General features: G+C 43.7%; 1 protein-coding gene across 2 annotated transcripts; it reads left to right on the top strand.

Moving 5' to 3' along the window:
- Nucleotides 1-3,282: 3,282 nt before the first annotated feature.
- On the top strand, nt 3,283-19,272 carry LOC132256739 (LON peptidase N-terminal domain and RING finger protein 3). 2 transcript variants are annotated; one of them, XM_059753261.1, is made up of 7 exons: nt 3,283-5,091; nt 14,001-14,119; nt 15,500-15,634; nt 16,091-16,367; nt 16,430-16,560; nt 17,055-17,774; nt 18,323-19,272. In XM_059753261.1, the coding sequence occupies exons 1-7, from the start codon at nt 4,485-4,487 to the stop codon at nt 18,554-18,556; spliced, it is 2,223 nt and encodes a 740-aa protein (XP_059609244.1). In that variant the 5' UTR covers nt 3,283-4,484; the 3' UTR covers nt 18,557-19,272. The 2 variants fall into 2 exon arrangements, with proteins under 2 accessions (XP_059609244.1, XP_059609245.1); XM_059753262.1 differs by lacking the exons at nt 3,283-5,091; nt 14,001-14,119 and adding an exon at nt 14,836-15,356.
- Nucleotides 19,273-20,147: the final 875 nt, after the last annotated feature.

Genomic DNA, 20,147 nt, shown 5'->3' with positions numbered 1-20,147 from the left:
ATGAGCTCACTTGTATCACAAATCTACATACACTGTATATAGATTAATTTAAAAATAGATTGTTATGGTAAACATGGTGAGTTGCGTTGTTTCACAGCAGAAAAAAGCTCTCACTTTTCCCGAGAAGAGAGAGACATTGTGGGAGTCTGAGGGTGTCGTGGGGGCGTTTCTGTAGAGATATTTTAGTTCATTTATTGCACAACAATTTCCCTACGTTCACAATTCAATTACTACTATTTATTTATACCTGCACTTTCATATTGCGGGCGTCTAAGAACTTTGAATCAAAACAACACAGCAATTCAGCCCCCACAATTTGTATATGGAAAAGCAGCAGACAAAGTTGGGAAATGTCGAAATGCTATCTGACTGTGAGAAAAATTGCCGAAGAATTATGATGGTGGTTTGATGGAGTGATTTCTGAGGATGTTCGTGAGCAAATTAGAATTTTCTCCACGTGCGCCCATTCACGTCCTCACGGGTCTTTTTCCACCCTCCCAGTCGGTTGTTTATGGAAACTTCTCCAGGGGTGGCGTGCCAGAAGGTGGCCTCGGGGGGCGAAAGGGGTGAAAAATGGGGGGTGAACAAGTGAGCAACAAAGGCAAATCTCACAACAAGAACGCCCTTTTGTGCGCTCTCAAGCGTTTTGGGGGTGAATTTATGGGGAAAGGGATATGATACAATCTTCATTGGAGGATCCCTGGCTTTTTTATACTCTCCTCACCGCCGAGGTGCCATAAGCTATCCAAACTACCCTATAACACCCAGGCGAAAAAAGCCCTGTGTGTGTGTGTAGGTGCAGAAAAAAGGCTGCAATGGAGTTTCGTACGTGAAAATCGCCCTCCATCGGGAATATTTAGTCTCGCAGAATGCAAACTTATGGGTGAATCATTAATCAAGTTGTGCTCACGGAGCGTGGAAATTGTATGTAAGTTTTCAACCATTTCACACTCGTGACTTTGATCTGGCAAAAAGCTCAGTGGCAAAAGCTCTCTACAGTGTTTTCGTGGCATTTTTATTACTCCGCCAACCATGCTAAGTCAACCACAGACTATAAATTTCACGCTTCTGTCGAAAATGGGGAGCCAAAGTGCATCGAGTGACGCTTTTTCCCACCCATACGAGCTTTTTGCTTATTATTCTGTCGCATTTGGCGAAATCCCTCAGCAAATGCCCTTCTCTGTCGCAATATAGCTTAAGCGCAATTTCACGTCATTTTACCGCGAAAGTCAGGATTTCCATGCCAAATTCTCTACTTAAGAATTTCCAATCGATGAATTCTATTGATTGAGAAATGAAAAAATTCCACAAATTCCTCGCACTTTAGATAGGATTTCACGCGCGGTGTTCTTTTTGTTTATGGGCTTTTTGCCCTGACAAAACATATCGACAGATTCTCCATAATATAAAGCTGTGTTGCCACCAGCAAACGCAAATCAAGCTTTTTGAGAATGTCAAGATACAGAGAGAGAGATGTGAATGAATGAAAAATGAGGAAAATATTCAGGAGTACACGCGCATATCTCATCTTTGAAATTACGCAATGATATTTCACCCACGCTTGTTTGCACAAATTCGAAATGAGGCGATATAGCAGATGCGGGGAGAGGCAAAATCAGCGACTTCTTGACTATAATAAGGTCGCTATTTGTTGATAAACACAGTCGCGAGAGGTTTTTTTATCAGAAAACTGCGTCTTTCCTCGCATTCAAAGCCACAATCGTCATGAGCGTCCCGAGACGCGCGCGGAGAAATTATTCCATGCAATTGCTGTCGACTTCTTGTAGCGAAAACTTTGTCATGTGGAAGTTTTATGAGTTTCCGCTGTAAGCACTCTTGTTCTATCAATAGATGCATCCTCTCCATATATTCCAGATTGCCAAACAATGGCTGGGCGTGTGAGTGTGGCGAAAATAGATCCGCGTATTCAGATTTCATGTTCAAACATTTGTGCAGGGAATTTTTCATGTGAGAGTCTGTGTCGAAAGCTCGACAAAAGCTCTCCCCCGCCCACGAGCTTTCCCTAGGCGCTCTTCACCGTGATGGATTTTGCCGTGAAGGTGGGAGGTAGCGCGTCATATGCCCTGATGCTCTGGAAAGTCCTGAAAAGGCGAGGCATGTACGCAATTGAATGGACAAATAATCGATATGTGCGACTCCCAGAGCGCTCCTCATTATTGTCATTCCGCCCAAGGCTAAAAATACCACCCTGTCTGCTAGCGTCCGATGACACAATGATCGGGCCTCAGTTATTTCATGCGCTGCCCAATCGTGGTGGACTTTGTCAAAGGAAGATTTGGAGCTTTTTGCTAATTAGAAGCCTTTTTTCTCTCGCCATCCTTTACTCTGTGGCATTTGAATTCCTTCACTAGAATAGGTATAAACTCTAATCATATGATATGTTTGTGCAGAATTCCAAAAAATTAATATTATATTAATAAATCTGATATGTTAATACCATATAATGTTACACTGTATGAGCTGCATTTCAGATTAAAACCCAATTCCCAAATACTTCTGAATACGGAATAAAACCGAATAGCAAATAGAATATTTGATGGGAACAATTAAAATCACATAGATGGAATCATTGGGAATAATAGAATATTAATACAAATTTACAATTGCGCAACATTGTGAAAATAGTAGCATTGATAGCACTTTGTGTGTCTCTTTGTGATGTGAAGAGATGGCAAAAGGATGTGCTCAGAAGACTGTTAGTGAAATTGATGAAAAAATAAATGCATTTTCTATTCAGCAACATTACAAAGTTGCTGTGGTATTTTTAGTTTTTCAATAATAGTGAATTAAACTAGCTTTCAGTGCTAAAGACATGAAAGCCAATTTAATTATTTTTGCTTAAAGGCCCTAGTCTGCTCACTTAACCCATCACAGTGTTTGTCAGTGACACACAAATGTTATGCAATTTTATTTATTCAATTTGTCCAGCATCTTAACAATGTTAGCAATAATTTATGGACCGAATTCATCATGTCTAGTTAATTCTGGGGCGATCAGCAAAGTCAAGGAGCGTTTCTCCTCAGATTTGTGTGATTTGCCCCTTCCTTAATTAATGGTAAACTTGGATAAACTCCATTACAATACCAAATGAAAGACAAACTCCTGAGAAGGCAAATCGAGAAGAAAATGGGAAATAGATGAACAGTGGAAATTAGCATGTGATTTGTGTCTCTGACCATCTCCTTCCTCCTTTGCAGATCCTGCCCGTCTCGTGGCGACATCCCAGCGTCTCCAGGCGTCCGGCGGTGCTCAATGAAGCCTCGTGGCGCTGCAGCTGAAGCTCGTCTACGCTCGCCAGCACACTAGGCCCCCGTTAGACGCGAGCTCTCTCTCGTGGGGGCCCTCGTTCTCGGCTCTCGCCGCTCCGTCAGTCGTCTGGCAGCAGCGGCTTCACTCGCGTCGAGCACTCACTGCGCGTCGGACGTGCCAACTCGTGGCTCTTCACAAGTTCAGTTCACGGTGCATAGCTGTTGCGGAGGAGGACCGCGGCCAAGTTGTGTGGTAGTGAGATGTGTCGCAGGAGTTGCTGAGCGGACTCCTGCGGGATTCTGCGTGGCCAGCACTGCCCGTGCGAGGCTCTAAGGCCGAGTGTGTGATTCAATCGTGTGTTTGCGAGGCAGCAATATTATGTAATACAATGAGCGAATTATTCAACTGCTCATTGTGAGGCATTTCGTTGGACTCTCTGGGGGCTGCCGGGGGAGTGTCAAGGAGGGCCGCCCAGGGTCCGACGGGAAGGACATCGCGGCCGCCAAGGACTGCGGAAAAGAGTGCGTCTGGGTATTGTGTAACAACATCTCGAGTGTGTGTCCAGTGATTCAGTGACTCACAGTGTGGGTTCATTCTCAAGTTCTTTGTCTCTCGCGAGTGAGACGGCAAAAAGCAAGTGGCAACCGCCTCGGCGAGGCAAAAACCCATCGACCATCTGCATCGGAATTGGAAGAGGAAGAAGGAGAGGCGAGAAGGCACACAAAAAAAGCGGAGTTTAAATTGCAAACACGTTAACCTCGGTGAGGCAGCTTTTGAAAACACAAACACACAACGTCACACTTTTATCTGAGCGAGTGTCGATTACATAAGTACATGACCAAGTCCGTATCAGAGGTTCTGGGGAAGCAAACAAAGAGAATTGCTGTTGTGTGACTGTGCGCGATCGGCAAAGGATACAGAGATATTTAAGGGTGACTCCGCCACAGAGTGACAATCGTGAGTGATCACCATAAAGCGCCCAAGATCGCGCGCGCAGTGTGTTGTTGTTGAAGATTACGCGGAAAAAAGTGGCGCGCGCGTGAGACAACAAGTCCGACATCAGAAATAAAACGTGATTCACCGTGGCAATTGGAATTTATATAATCGAGCAGTGTCGTATCGCGATCAATTGACCACCCTACACCTACGCGGCCCTACACGTGACCCCACCTGCCTCACGTTGCTCACGCGTGATATGATCGCGGCCGTCCGACATGGCGACACTGATCGATGTGGCCAAGAGTGAATTCGCCAAGTCCAACTTCGGCATCGCCTTTGAGCTCTACGTGCGATGCATGCGTGACACGAGCGGCGACACGCCCCCGCCTGACCTCTACTTCGGCTATGCGGACTGCCTGGCCCATCTGGGCCGTTTGCCTGAAGCCTTCGACGCCTACGCGCATGTGGGCGCCCACTTGACGCCCTGCATCGTGCCGCTGGAGCGTCTGAGGCACGCCACCCTCGCTCTAATCCAGACATGCACGCTCCCCATCGCCAATGCCATCCCGCAGCCCACCCTTGAACCCCTCGCGGACGCACTGCTGTGCCCTGCGTGCGAGGAGGTCCTCAGGACGCCGGTCACACTCGCCTGCGGCCACACGCATTGCCGCTCGTGCACACGCGACCGTCTCGCCTGCCGCGTGTGTGGCCTGAAGATCGACTCGGGCGACCAGGAGAAAGACGTTCTGGTCAGCAGACTGGTGGAGCGGTGGTGGGGCCAGGACATCAAGGCGGAAGCCGTTAACCAGGAGGCGCAGAGATTTCTGGATCAGTGCCTCTATGACGAGGCGCTGCGATGCTGCAATCAGAGTCTGGAGCAAGGTAAGAAAGTCTCCTTGCGATTTGCGCACACATTGCAATGGTGTATGCTGAGTGTGAAATTGGAATGAAAAGTTCATGCCAACACGTCAGCACTTCCATAAAATAGTGTAGGAAAAACTTGACCGAGAGTCAATGGAAAAATTAATTTCTCCGCCCCTTACAAGGGTGGCTGGAAAAGCGAAATTAATTGAGTTGAGAGTGTGGTGGGAGTTCCGCCCGAGGGGGGTGGCGAGATAAAATAATTCCAATGGAAATTGTGCTGCAAGGATAATTTGGTCTGCACAGTGGCCTTGCTTGAGACATTGTCGAGCCCTCGGAGATTGTCATATCGCTCAGAGGATCTCTCATTTGGATACAAATGAGTATGGAATTGAGGGTAGATTCTGTGTGGAAGACGTTGTGGAGCCCTCGGGGTTTTGGGGGTGGCGCAGGGGCGCAAAAAAGAGAGCAACGCTCTCAGACAGGCGGAGTCCATCTGAAATATGAGATAGTTATCGAACTCTTATGCATAAATTATCATGCAAATGAGTGTTGGGGAAAATATTCATAAGAGCCAAACCCTCCGTCACTTCCTCCGGAGGAGTTTCGATCAAACTAAAGGGAGAATGAATCGATTTGACGGTCATGATGGCATACCGAAATGTGTGCCACCGAAATGCAAATTGACAATATTCTTCTCGCGCTGTGCCGATCTTCAAGTTGCATAAGAGCAGCTCTGCAGTGACACAAGAGAGGCTGGCTTTTTTGTCCATCTTTGGCACCATTATACACCATCAGCTTTTCCCATGAATTGTCCATGACCTGCATACGAGAGACATTTGCGCTGACATTTAGTCCATATAATAGTGTATCCATGAAATTTTGGGGTGAAAATCACACAAGTATTTTGATGGATTTTACCAGACTAATTCAAGTGTCGTCAGAACTTTACAGCACAAAGATAGAGAGACTGATAGTGATCCAATTGCACCCTCTCTGTTGGGAGTTGGTGTCTGAAATAGCGTGTTATGCAATGGTATCTCGCACTTCGTCTCCCGGGCTTCAGTCGCATAAACACACAAAACTTGCGAGAGAGACTGCAAGAAATTGCTTCGAGTGCAGAGCCATTACGGCACTTTTTCCACTCGATGGTGTTGGGGATTAAATTAAAATCTTTGACCATTGAGCAATTGTGAACAATATGATCGCGTCGTGATATTTATGGTGGGCTTATGTTGCATTTTTCCCGTGCTGCATATTTGCCAATTTGTTGCGAGCTATGCGCGGCGCGCATTGCAACAGCCGCACGATGTCGAGAGAAGGTCTCTTTTCCATTCATTTTCCTCACCGGCAATTTCCACTTGGCCGGGAAATTGAGGTGCATTGTCGGCAGGGTGAGATAGAATCACACACACAGAGTGAGGGGAAATGGGCGGCAATCGCTAAACAATGGTAATTTTTCACGTCGACACTCCTGCAAGAGAGAGGCAATTTTCCCTGGGTGGAAATGCATGTGATACATCGCCGGTGAGGGTTAAATTTTCTATTAACTCACATAATAAAAAAAACCCGCTTTCAAAGTCATGTAACTGCTTATGCCAGACGTTTTGAGAATGGAGTGCATTAAAGTCGTGTGCAAGAAAATCCCCGGGCGGAGGAAATTCTGCAGAGAATACCATCCCCTCGTGGCGTCCCACTGCGTAGCCATAAATCATGAGCGCGGTTTATTAATTCACCATGAACGGCGTGGCAAAGAGGAGTCCCGGAAAAGTGTAATGGGGGAATGGCCAGAACGATGGAATTTTATACGTGCATCCCACTGGGAGGCCATGGCATAAACGCCATGCCAAGGGTTGATTCGCACATGACGCATCAGTGGAGCTTAAAGCACACTGTCGAGTTTCCCATTTTGCTGATCTTCCGCTTGTCCTCTTTTCCCTGTTGGGGAGATGTTGAAAATTTTATGAAGTGCAATTTATGTCCCTCGACGGTGTTAAATTTAAACCATTCTTGTCTTCCTTGAGATTTTCACCGTGTGGCTGTTCGGCACCTAAACACGAGAGGGGATGCCGTGGCAATTTGGTTTTGCGAAAATTGCATGTTATTCCTGGGTAGAGGATATTTTGCTGCGCTGCTCCCGCGAGAAAAAGCAAGCATTTTTTTCCTCCAAGCTACCAGGAGGGAGTTGACAAGAGACAGAGTGGAAAGCCTTGTCACATTTTATGGGTTGTTAGCTATGTGGGAAAGCACAAGAAAAGTGCTTAAAGGATGAAGAGAGTAAATGACAAAATCTCGTGTCTGTTGAAAAATACAACAGCTCCCAGGACTCTTGTTCTGCGCGCCTCAATGGCCAAATTCGATCCTGTGTCTTTGCCCAGCAGCTAAATCACGGCATACACTTGAATTTTGGGCCCTCAAGAGCACCTCTTCGGATGCTCAACGGTAGACAGGGGGGAATTTCATCAACATTTTTCTCATTTTCTCTTGACAATTTTTCCTCGTGTGTGCTGTATTTTTATTTGAGTGCGAGAAAAGGGAAAGACAGAGAGAGAGAGGAAAAATGTTGTGGATGGAGAGAAGCTCAGCGTAATGGCAAGTCGCAATCCCTTTCTTTATTGTTATGCATGGCAAAAATATGGGTGGAAGCATAAAGGTTCAGAAAATATTAATAAAACTCACGACATTAGGAATGATGCAAAGGAATTGGTAATTTCCTCTTGAGTTCTCTCCTCAAGTGTCTCAACACAGGGTGAATCTGAAAGAAGAGTCGTTGCATATTTTGCGAAATTGGGCGGTGTTTTTTTCCCCTCATATTCTCAGCAATGAAAATGAAATTGCTATATTGACATCTTTAAGAATTTCTGGCAGAAAACAGCTAGTAAAACAAACACTGCTCATCATTATCAAATATTACTCATTTCGCAACAGCCGCGGTGTCTCTCCCTTTCTTTCTCTCTCTCCTCGAAATGAAATTGCATGCGATAGAGCGAGTCTAGACAGATAAATATTCACGCAATATAGACACAAGTTCATGCTCACCTTCTTGCCAGGCGATGTAGAAAATGTATTGTCGACGTGCCCAACGCCGGTCTGTTGGCGGTGTCATTACATAAATGACACAATTATGTTGGATTGAGCTGAAGAGGAGCGCTCGTAATGAGGTTTGTGTGATAGAAGAGCCGCGCTGTCGAAGATTCACAAGCATCGTGTATTTACTTTTTTTCAAACTGATAAGCAAATCCCGCACAGCGTGTTTCTCTCTTTCTCTCGCCCCCCAGAAAATCAATATTTTGATGAACTCATTCGTACTTTGGCGTTACAACCGAAATGAATAATGGCCTGAGTGGTGATGTAATCTGGGTGGAAATTATATAAGTGCGATTGCCGCGACTCGATTGCAATTGCTCTGTCACACATTGACATATTGTTTCGATCGTGTGAGCTTTTCTGCTATAACAGAAGAAAAGAGAAAAGATGAGTCTGCAAAAGCTACTCGTGTCATCGGACTTTGTGTAGACACGGGAGGAGGGGCAAAGAGAAGAGCTTTCACGCGCTGTCACCCTGAGGGAGGGTGAATTTTCCAGACGGTCGTTTTTCACTGCGAAATTTTCATGACACTAAATTGACACTGAATGTTTCATTTCATACATTATTCACATGTAATAAGGTAAATTGGGTCGAATTGCCACTCTTTGCACTCTTTTCAATTCTCATCTGCTTGGGAATTCTGCTCAATTTTAGGCACTTTCAAAGGGATGTTTTTCAACTCAGTCTTATGCCGAATGCTTAAATATATTTTGCTGCTCATGAATTCATTACAAGTCTTGGAGGATTATCTGCATAGGAGTTTTGCCAGATTGTTGCCACTCAAATATTCATGACATTTGCAAATATATTTTTAATGTCGGCAAAGCTTTTTCTCTTCCTTCGACATTGCGTGCGAATTTTTACTCATGCTCACGAATTGGTGCAAATGCGAGCACTTTTTCCATTAACGCGCCCATCTCCCACCAATTGTCTGAGTCATTCATTGATGTAAGGCATTAAGTATATTTTCTTCTTCATTAATTTTGTCGAATAAATTGTAAAATGAGGTCAGAGTGAGAGAAATATTAGCTCAGTGTTATTTCACTTTACTTGGGTTATTTATGTAGTGAAATAATGAAATCTCACCACACATGCAAGGCAAATTAACACACTCTTGGTCTCTCTGGAGAGCCAAATGATGTGGGGACAGTGCAGAAGGCAAAAGAAGTTGGTCAGGAGTTGAGGTAACCGGCATTGCGATCATGCGGATTTCGTCACAGAGTTGTTCTGTCATCTAAAAGCTCGTGTGTGCGCGCAAGAGTGAGAGAAAGAGAGCTTTTTTTCCATGCGGCGCGAATATTAGGAAATCCCTCAATAGCTTCTTTTCACTCCAAGTTCCGCAATAGTGAAAATACATCAACATGGAAATTGTTATAGCTTTCCTCATTCTGCTAGACAGTGTTTTCCATGACTCACAAGAAAACGTGCGAAAATGCGACGATTTTTCACGTATTCGCAGTGCGTTAAACTCCTTTTGTCGAGAATCATCATGCTTATAGTTGGAATTTGCATTTCCCTATTGACTATTGCGGAGAGAAATTAAAGAGGCAATGGAGCAATATTGTATTCAAAAGTAGAACTTTGCCGACGAGAGTGTTACCGATGGAGAGCGAGCAAAAAAGGTTGTTTTTCAATATTGCACAAATCTCCGCGATGTTGATTTTTATACCTGTTTCCCTCCTTTACTTCAGCATGACTGAGAAACTCCCCGATATAGCATTTTAGGTGTGACATAATCCAGTGCCTCTGCAATAGCTCGAAAAATATTTTATGAAATATTTTCTCCACTCCGCGCGCGCCCCGAAAAGAGAAGCCAAGCCTTGTCGCGTCACAAGACTTCTTACATTATAATTGCAATTGTAAAGGAGAGTAATGATTATGCTATGCCTTTGCCTTCTGTTTGTGTATTTGTACAATTTCAAAATCAAACTCCGGCGTGCTCAATTTTCATAAAGCCACTTTTTTGCCTACCTGAACACTGGTGAACACTGCACGGTGTGTTTATGCCATGGGAGATTCGAAGCTCTCTCAGAAAATTGCGCGACGCGGATTTCACAACACCCCTTCTCACATGAGGGGCGACTGAATGTCAAGAAGTTGAGCAAAAGACCTCATTAGGATCTACTTTGCCCACTCTAATGTATATGCAAAATTACGACGGCAGTAAAAACTACTGACGAAAGCGCTTTATAGTCGAAGCTTTTGCTTCATTATAATTCTCACCTACGCGTGAATGAGTTCTGTAGTCGAGAAACACTTGACTTTCGACATTACTCACGTAAGAGTTCATTGCATCCTTTAATAATAACTCCCGAAATTTCGCTCTTTATATGGCAAATTCACATAAACTTTGCTGGTGAGAACTTTGATGTTAGCCAGAGCTTGAGAATCAATTAAGCAGATTATCACGATGTAGAGTGTCATAATCTATTTAGGAGGTCATAGTTTGGATATAATGTATGTTCCATGCAATGGCAGTTGATTTATGCATGGTCCAGTGAATGTTTTGGAATAATCATTGCACAAATTAGAATCTTGGGCTTTTCCCCTCGTACTTTGTCGAAAGTATGAATTGGTCCCACGGTTCGCATACAAATTGGGCCACAATTTGCAGAAACGGCGCATCCGTAGCCTGTCGGATAAATTGGTTCGGCAACACAATCTGCCAATTTCGTAATTAGTTCTGCGGGCACAATATTGGGCGCGAGATCCGTAAATATCGGCCAAAATACTCCATTCCAGGCATTGAGACAGTCTGGAAACAATAACTCAGATAAATCATCATTTCGACGCACTGCAGCCTCGGCAAATTTACATTTTGGCTGGGGCAAAAAGGAGCGGAGGAAAATCCTCGCCCGGACGGAGTTTTTCCGCACGGTGTTCACGGCGGGAAGGAGGGAAAAAGCTCCGGTGCCTCCAGTGGACTTTATCAACTTTGCGCTGTCGCTCTCTCTTATGTAAATCAATTGTGATGTACCTCTATTTATATATTTCACTCGCCTTTGCGTCACACACAAGACTCTGCTGGCCAGTCGCGCTTACATAAAGGTCAACACCCTCTCCCACCAGCAAAACGCGCGCGAGATTGGCCGTTGAGTGTGTTGAGCCAAGTTCATTTGGCCAGAAGAGACGACAGAGTTGCCGGAAGAGCGCCATTATGCTGCTCATAGATTGTTCTTATGAGCTTATCCAATGCAAATTCACCAGCAAATGGTGGCTCTATTGAGAGCTTTTGTGCTCTGTGTGTGCAATGAATTTCTCTGTGATTATCTATAATGTCGCAAAATCTCAACTCTGTCCCACTATTCCCCACTCACTTCCGGAGATCTTTTTGCGGTGTGCAGCATTTGCCTCACGGCTGCACTTCAACTCTTTCACCGTTCAAGGTTGGCGAAAGTATCGGTGGGGGTTTAGCGAGGCGCGATAAAGAGCCAATGAATGTAATGTTGGTTTTTCATTTCTCATTGGCAAAAGTCAACACAAATTATACTGTTTTTCTGCAAGACGCGCGCGCTATAGCTTAACAGATAAGACCGGAAAGCTTCGCGCGGAACAACAAATGGAAGAATGTGTTTTCAATGGTCTTCGCACTCTGATAATTTTCCCCGAGAATGAGAGCCACACAGTCACACGATAAGGTAAATGAACTTTCTGGGGCTTATTGCGCGTCAATTTTTTCCAACATGGCTTCAAAGTCAAGTGGGAATTTTGTGTTTCTGACAAACAACAACCGTGTGGAAAAGTCTTCACGCGAAGCCTCGCAATTGAGGATTAGGCGCGCGCCTGAATGGCGAGTGTGAGTGGGTGGAGATAAAGTGATGCGTGGCTGAAGAGGGCACGTGTCACGTGCAATAGAACCACCTGGAGGAGGTCTTTGATTTTTTAATTAAGCCCGACAGTGATAAATCCGAGTCCAATTCCGCTACGACAACATGTTGACCCACTTTTCGCGTGTCTCGCTTTTCCTGCTCACTTGCCAATTTCACAGTTCGCAACATTATTGCATATTATCGCCTTTTGAGAAACGCTGCTTGCCTTATCACAACGCTGAAGTGACTGGCGGAGGGGGAGAGAGAGAGAGACATCAAAAGCTTCACTTTGAATACTAAACAATCCATTGTTGCGTAACAATTCTGTGATCGTCACAATGGAAATGAATGAAACTTATAGTTGCGATGAGAGGAACTTCTGTACAGCAAATATTGTGATAAGATTATCCCGAATGTTCTCAAACACTATATTTGGACGGGATGAAAAGAATTGGGCATAAATAGTCAAGTGAAGGAGAACAAAGAAGCGCGATTCGCGTATTGCATGAATTCGTGATTGCGGTGGGAGAGCAAAAAAGCAGTCAATCTTGCACAATTTTATCTCTCTTAAATAATTGTGGTGGAAAATATCTTATGGGCTAAATATTGGCACACGAGAGATGAATAATCGTGTTATAAAATCATTCTTCAACCGAGAAATGCGCTCGCGAGTGAATTGAAAGAAGTCTGCAGCTGTTTTCACTCTCATATTATTCCGGTCACCCACGCCAGATTCGAACTCTCAGCCCGAGCTTTGCAGTCACACGCGATTGCACGGCTAATGGCGAGAGATTATGGGGACAATTATCGCATTTCTTCCACTAGATTTTCACCCCACATTTCGCCTTATACAATCCCCAAGCAGTGTATAAACGCCGCACAGCATTTGGCTCTTGATTTTATGAGCTCTGCATTGATATGTTCAATGACTTCTCATATGTGTTCACTGCAGCGAAATTAATTGTACATCAAGTTGTGTATGTAAAGCAATTTGGGTTTTTATCCGAATATTGGAAATTTTCAATTTGGTTTCGCATATTGAAAATAATAAGCATGAAAGTTAATTACAGGATTCGAAATTGCTTCGAAAGCTCTGATCTGCGGACGAACTTTTCAGGTGGAAATAATAAATAGTTGCAATTACATTGAATTCCCGCAATTTATAGTATGATGAAGTTTTATTTATGGGTTATGATTCAAATGTAGTGAACCGTGTACTTTTCTGTGGAGAATTTTGGTACAGAAGTGAATTTTGGGAAAGTCAAAGGGCAGATATTATGGTCTGAAGTGATGTATAGCTTTCTTTTCAGAATCTTTTGCAAAAAACTTATGCATTTTCTAAGTTATTTTGCTTAGAAAAATCAATTTTATTTCTTTTCTTTTTCAAGTGATTGGTTTAAGACAAATTTTGGCGATCAAAAAAAACTTCAAAATCATCAAATTCGGTGAAAAAGCAAAGGTAAATTCCAAGGCATTTAGAAGTGTTTGCTGAAGTGTTGAAGATTCTGCACAGAAAATGTCAAAGTGTCAAAAAGGGTGGTATACATATTTAAGGCATATTATCTCTCCCTTGGAGAAAGTCAATATAATTGCATGATCAAGTTTTGGTATTCTAGAAATTAGCTCTTTCTTATCACTTGCAAAGCCTGTGATTTTTCTCTGTGCACCGCCCGATCGGTTGTTCGAAAGCGGAGGAGCATTTCCTTCCAGCAAGGTGGCATAATTGATGGGATGATGGTAGATTAAGTGGAAATGGCTTGACCTAGAGCAAGAGCCGTGCAACAATTGCTTGGGGTGAAGCGTTGTCAGCGCAAAAAGTGCTCGAGAGAGGCAGACGTTTGGCAATTTGTGGAATTTGAACTTGCAACAACAAAGAAAAGTTTGTTGCATAAACAGAATGATTAGCGCAAACGTATCTTATCTGGGCGGTTTATTTTTGTGTGCGCCCGTCTGCAGTTGATTGACTCAAGTCAAGGCCGTGAGACCAATACTAATCTCCAATTCTCTTTCCTTCTCTCTCTCTCTCTCTTTCAGCTCCCAACAACTTCAAGGGACTGCTGATTCGATCCGAAGTGCTGTACTGTCTCAATCAATTCCAAAGTTCCTTGGCCGATGCAGACAATGCGCTGAGAAGCCGACCAACATCATACAAGGTCAGTGTGCGGAGAAAGACTGCCAGCGAATTGACACTGAGACGTGCTAACGAGACATTTCACAAATTGAGAAGACCCTCTAGTGCTAGAGCGACGCACTCTAGCCTAGAGTCAAGGGTTTTCATCAATGGAAAATCTCTCTGTGTGAGAATTTTGCGCGATGTCTCAAGATCGACCAGACGATATTTGTCAAAACAAATGACCAGAAATAATTCCCCAACTCACCATATATTTTTTCACCGAACGAACCGCAACCATTCATCACACTAAAAATTGCTCAATGACACACTCTCATTCCCGCGCGTCTGCTCTTAATGCTGTGCGATGAGATATGCAAAAGAAAATGCGCGACTTATTTGGGCGAAATGCCTGGAAAATTTAATCAGTGTGGCGACAAAGGGAAAATTGCTACTCAATGGATTAATTGCGTGACTGTGAGAGTTGAGGAATTAGCATGATTTTTCCCTAATAACCACTTTTTGCCACCCCCACGGGACGAATTTCTATGTTTTCTACTGTTTGGATAAGCTTTGAAACAGCTCCACAACTATCCATGTGCGTGATTCACGACATGAGAGCAACACAATAGAGATGACCTCTATTGATTGCCCAGAAAGTTGTCATATTTTTATAATTGCGCCCCTGGTCGCTTGGAAAATTGCCATTTTGGGGCGAGGAAGAGAGAGAGAGAGAGTCAATTTTCACCAAATCAACACACTTTTATTGAGGCTCTCCGGCGACTCATCCTCAACATTGTATGTGCCTTTGGGCAATTTAAGCAAATAGGAAATGGCATCGAGATTGGGGTCATGAGTGCAATTTTAATAATTGAGCGACAAACGTCAGCTTGTTGCTGTGAAAATTGGAGAGCAATTGAAATGGCCAGAATTTAATAATGCCAACTCGACGGCCAAGAAGCTCTCAGGTTAATTACACCTGCAGAAGGTTGGCACTGTTAATTAAATTGTTGAGCTTTTTTTATTATATTTGTGCGCCTGACGCCGGGGAATTTCGTGCGAGAATCCTACAATTGTCATGTTCTTTCCTTACCTTCTGCATAATCCCTGAATATCTTGGAACCTCCTTTTCACCCGTGACTTCAAAAAGTATTCAAGCTTTTATCGCATATTACAACGCCTCTTGCTTGAGAAACATTATTAAAACGAGAGAGACACACACACAGTGTAGAGAAGTGGGTCAATCTCTTGAAAATGTGCCTCCAACGCCAATATTTACGGTGAGATTTACATTTCCGCAAACTCCTCTTTATGACTTTGGCCATGACGTGCAAGTAATGCGGAAAAGTCTCTTACAATGTAGCATTTTGTGCCATGTCCTGTGTGAGAGGCTCTTGAGAATTAATAAGCTCGTCTCTTGCAGGCACACTTCCGGAAAGCCGCCGCCCTGGTCAGCCTAGGACGCACCGAGGAGGCCTTGGTGGCTCACTGCGTGGCCGTCAGCCTGGACAAGTCAGCTCTTAGTGCTCCCACCGCCCTCAAGCATGACATCACTCGAGTAAGTTTCCCTCCCCGAGGAGTCACTGGGATTAATGGAAAAGTCGTCCAACTAGAGCGTCTGGGAGTGACTTTGAGCGAAATAATTCATTGGGATGAATAGCAAATTGAGCGAGAGAGAAACAGAGTACATGTATTCAATGATTTTCTAATGAATCTCTCAGTTTGAGAGCTTTTTCCTGCAATGTATACTTGTCATAGTACATGTACATAAAGTTTAAAGATGAAACTATTTTGAGGTGAATCTGCAGAAAAGCTCACGAGATGAAATGCTATATTTTGCCACAGAAAGTGTTTGAAAAACATAAACTTTGTCGGCGTGTGTGTGTGTGTATAGAAAAGTTTCTTGATGGTGGGGAAAAAGAGCGCTAGAAGAAAGTTTCGCGACAGGAGATAATTTGTCAAATAGACTCCAATTGAATTTCATGCTTCAATCTGTTGTCTGTCTCCTCTGCAGCTTCTCCATCGACTCTTTGTGCCACAATATCGTGTACATCAGACCACCACGATGACCACACCGTTCAGGAAGCGCCGGAAAGTTTTCACCGTGCGCTCCATGAGCGACTGCGAGGACGAGAGCTCGAGTTGTGGCGAGGAGGAGAACTTCCTGCACGTGCCCAAAAGGAGACGATGCGGTGGACGTCATGGGCATGGAAGTGATGTCATTCCGCCGCCCAATGCGCGGCTGAGAAGTCTGCTTGAGCGCATTCATCAGGAGGTGCACAAGATCAGACGTAAGTTGGCCACAATGTCGCGCATATGGCACACAGAACTCACTCTCTCACTTCCTCAACAGGTGCAGATTCCCGCTTGAGCCCACCTCAGGTGAACCCGTCCCTGATTGAGGCGTCGGATTTTGATTGCGTGCTGTGCTGTCGCACTCTGTGGAAGCCCGTGGTGACACCCTGTGGACACACGTACTGCTCGGTTAGTTATGTTATCCGGATGTATAAATTACCCTGTGCAACAGCAGGAAATAGGGAAATCAAGGGGTGAATACCGCCGGCACGATAGTAGTACTTGAAAAGACTAAGAATTGACCGGCAAATTGAAGAAAAGCGACTAAAAAGTCAACCATAAATCCACAAAAGTATATAAATGGAAAATGGAATTGTGTTGCGGTATTAATCCAATGGGAGGCTATAAATTGCACCACCCACGAGGGGCAGGATATTGAATTGACTAACTCTAGGGAGATTTATTGAAGTGGAATAAATTTGCAGGATCTTTTCCTTCAATATTTGGTGTGTGTGTGAGAGCGGGGGAAAAATGTGGGGCGAAGAGTTTATTTAATTAATTCGCAATTTGGAGCCTTCATCCGGTGACAAATTACTCGAGGAAATACGCCCTAATTAATCCATTGTCAGAAGGAACATGGTGAGGAATTGAAATTGCCTTCATTATCCACTCTCTTTCTGCAGATCTGCCTCGACCGATGCATGGACTACAAGCAGCAGTGTCCGCTCTGTATGTTCCACATTGAGGACACAATGAGCCTGGCGAGGCATGGAGCGACGTACTTTCTGGAAGTCGCCATGCAGAGGTTCATCCCAGTGGCGTACACGAAGCGGAAGCGCCAAGAACTGGAGCCCTCTGTGCCGATATTTATCTGCACCACGGCCTTTCCCAGCGTTCCCTGTCCGCTGCTCGTGTCAGAGCCACGCTATCGCCTGATGGTGAGACAGGCCATCGAGAGCGGCGATAGACACTTTGGCATCGCTCAGCCGAGCGGAAAGCCGCCTCAGAATGGGCGACAGCAGTACTTTGAGTACGGGACCATGCTCGACATACGGGACTGTGTGCTGCTGGGAAACGGCTGTTCGATCCTCAGCACCGTCGGCAGCAGGCGATTCCGCGTGCTGGTGCGCGGCGAGAAGGATGGCTACGACACGGCCAAGGTGGAGTACATCTGCGACAGTCCCATCAGCCGCGAGAGGACAGGTTACGTGGCGAAGCTGCACGAACGCGTGCTAGGCAAGGCGATGGAGTGGTTCGACCGGCTTCCCGAGACCTATAAGACGGAGATCTTGAGAAGCTTCGGCCACATGCCGCAGGTGGAGGAGGAGTGGGTGACAGAGCGCGATGGACCTGCCTGGGCATGGTGGATCATCGCCATTCTGCCGCTCAACCAACAACTGAAGGTGAGACACGAAAGCGTCAGAGCTGTTATGATTCTTATGGTGAAAACACAGCATTTGTAATTTGTAATTTGTCCGCGATCATCTCTTTCTTCCCCTCGCGTTTCGTGTATTTTCCTTCCTACTTTGTCAGCGTCTGACTCTGACATGTCGAGACAGCCACTGTGCGAGTAGGAAGGAAAATACACGAAACGCGAGGGGAAGAAAGAGATGATCGTGGACAAATTACAAATTACAAATGCTGTGTTTTCACCATTATGATCAAATTCAAGATAGATGTAACATATTTGTCCAATTATTCACTATATTTCGCGTAGAAAAAAATCCATTATAATGCAGAGAGTGTTGCGTGAAATTTAAAGTGCACAATAGTTTGATATTGATTATGATATCAAACTTTGTTCATTGTTCTTTTCGAGCTCTTTTTCATGTTGTTGACTGGATTGAGACTGCAACGACTGCAGCATACTAAAACATATGATTTTATGGCTGTGATTTGAAAAGCGAACAACCAACTAATAATGCACTAACTTCTTCTCTTCCTCTTCCAGGGCACAATTTTGATGGAGACCAATTTGGAGAAACGTCTCCTGGCCATAGATAAGACCCTGGCGTGGCAGGACAAGTCGGCCGCCCAGAAGCGCCAGTCAGCCGAGCCCTGCTCCCCTTGTGGTAGCGACGGACTGCCCGACTGTCCCACGGTGGATTGCTGCCAGCGCGGCACGTCGTCGACACATCTGGACGAGCGCTCCGCCCCAAGTCACGCCACCCACTTTCTCATGTAGCTTTAATCGCCCACGCGGTGCGACCGAGGGCTTTAAGATTCCATCTCCTCTCCTCCCACAATCCCTGGGGCGAGAGAAAAAAACATGTGTGCCACTCCAAGAATGTATTTAAGAGGATCAAAGAAGCGGAAATGCAATGCGGGACGGGCGCTGTGAATTGACAATCTTCAAAACGGAACCATTCTCATTTTTTACTTCACATTCTTTCGGAGATCTTTTCCTGGGTCTTTCTCCTTGGCTTTCTCATCCTATTCTTCAGTGTTTAGATTTGTTCTTTCATTTCAAGGCAAAAGTTCTCATGGGCGTTGCATCATTAGGCCTTAGGGTAGTGAAAAAGTGCATGTTGAAAGAAATCTGTGTTATTCACCTGCATAGGGATTAAAACAGTTGCATTAAGGATTATTTAATTATTTATTTGACACAGATGAATTTATATAGAGTTATGGTTTTTTGCATCATATTTCGAGAAAGAAAGAGAGCGAGAGAGAGAGAGAGAAGCACAAAACTCAATTTTTTTTTCAACTCGAAAGTAAATCGACAAGAGAGGTTTTAAGTACATTAGAAACATGAGCCATTTAATATTTAATAAAGAAAGAAACCTATATATACAGATAAATATAAAAAAAAATAGAGTTTAGATAGATGTTTAATGTACTTTTTGAGGCGCTAGGATTAAAGCTACAATATATATATATATATATATATATATATATATATATTATATATATATATATATAATATATATATATATAATATATATATAATGAGAAGGGAAAAAAAAACAGAAGAGAAAATTTACATAGATTTTAGTCCAAGATCTGAGAATGAAGAGTATTTAGACATTTCATTTTTTTCTACCAATTCTTAACCGTAAAAAACTTGACTAAATTATAACTTTCTATATTTCTAGAGGCAGAAATAGTAGAAGAACCAGAACAAGATATGATCATCTGCAGAGTAATAAGAAAAAAAAATCTTTAAGAAAAGTGTTTAGATTCAAAGGAAATAAGTGTTTAAATGTGATATATTAGAAAGTATGTCTAGAGCGTGAAGAAAAAAATATATGGAAAAATTATATTTCTCGATTTTTTATACGACCACAACTAGTTAGTTCTACTATTTAAATTGAACTTATACATATAATAAATTATATTATTTATAAAAGGATTAAAAAATGAAGTCGTGAGAAATCACAACACAGTTTAGCTCCTTGCAGATAAGAAATGATGTAATATAACAATTTTTTTTAATAAATTCCTCCATCAATGTAAACCACCAGAGAGTCTCAATGTGCCATCAAACTGTCCATAAATCTAGCCAAGAAAGCACTCTCAGGTATAATCTTCAATTAATTACCTTCCCAGAGATCATGATAAATCGGCCTGCATTGGAAATCCATTACATTCCAATAAAGCCAAAGGCGTCCGACCACACGTGTGGGTTTGAGCTACAATTCATTGACCTGGAATGGCGATGAGGATGAGAAGACTTCTGGAAGAGTAATGATATTGAAATAAGCTCAAGTGCACTTCATCATTTCGGTGGAATTCCGAAACCACAATTTACATAATTTTACTCTATCAGATTATCC

Source organism: Phlebotomus argentipes, unplaced genomic scaffold, assembly GCF_947086385.1.
Source record: "Phlebotomus argentipes unplaced genomic scaffold, Phlebotomus argentipes genome assembly contig_17, whole genome shotgun sequence".
NCBI lineage: Eukaryota > Metazoa > Arthropoda > Insecta > Diptera > Psychodidae > Phlebotomus > Phlebotomus argentipes.
This window is presented reverse-complemented; position numbering and strand designations above follow the sequence as displayed.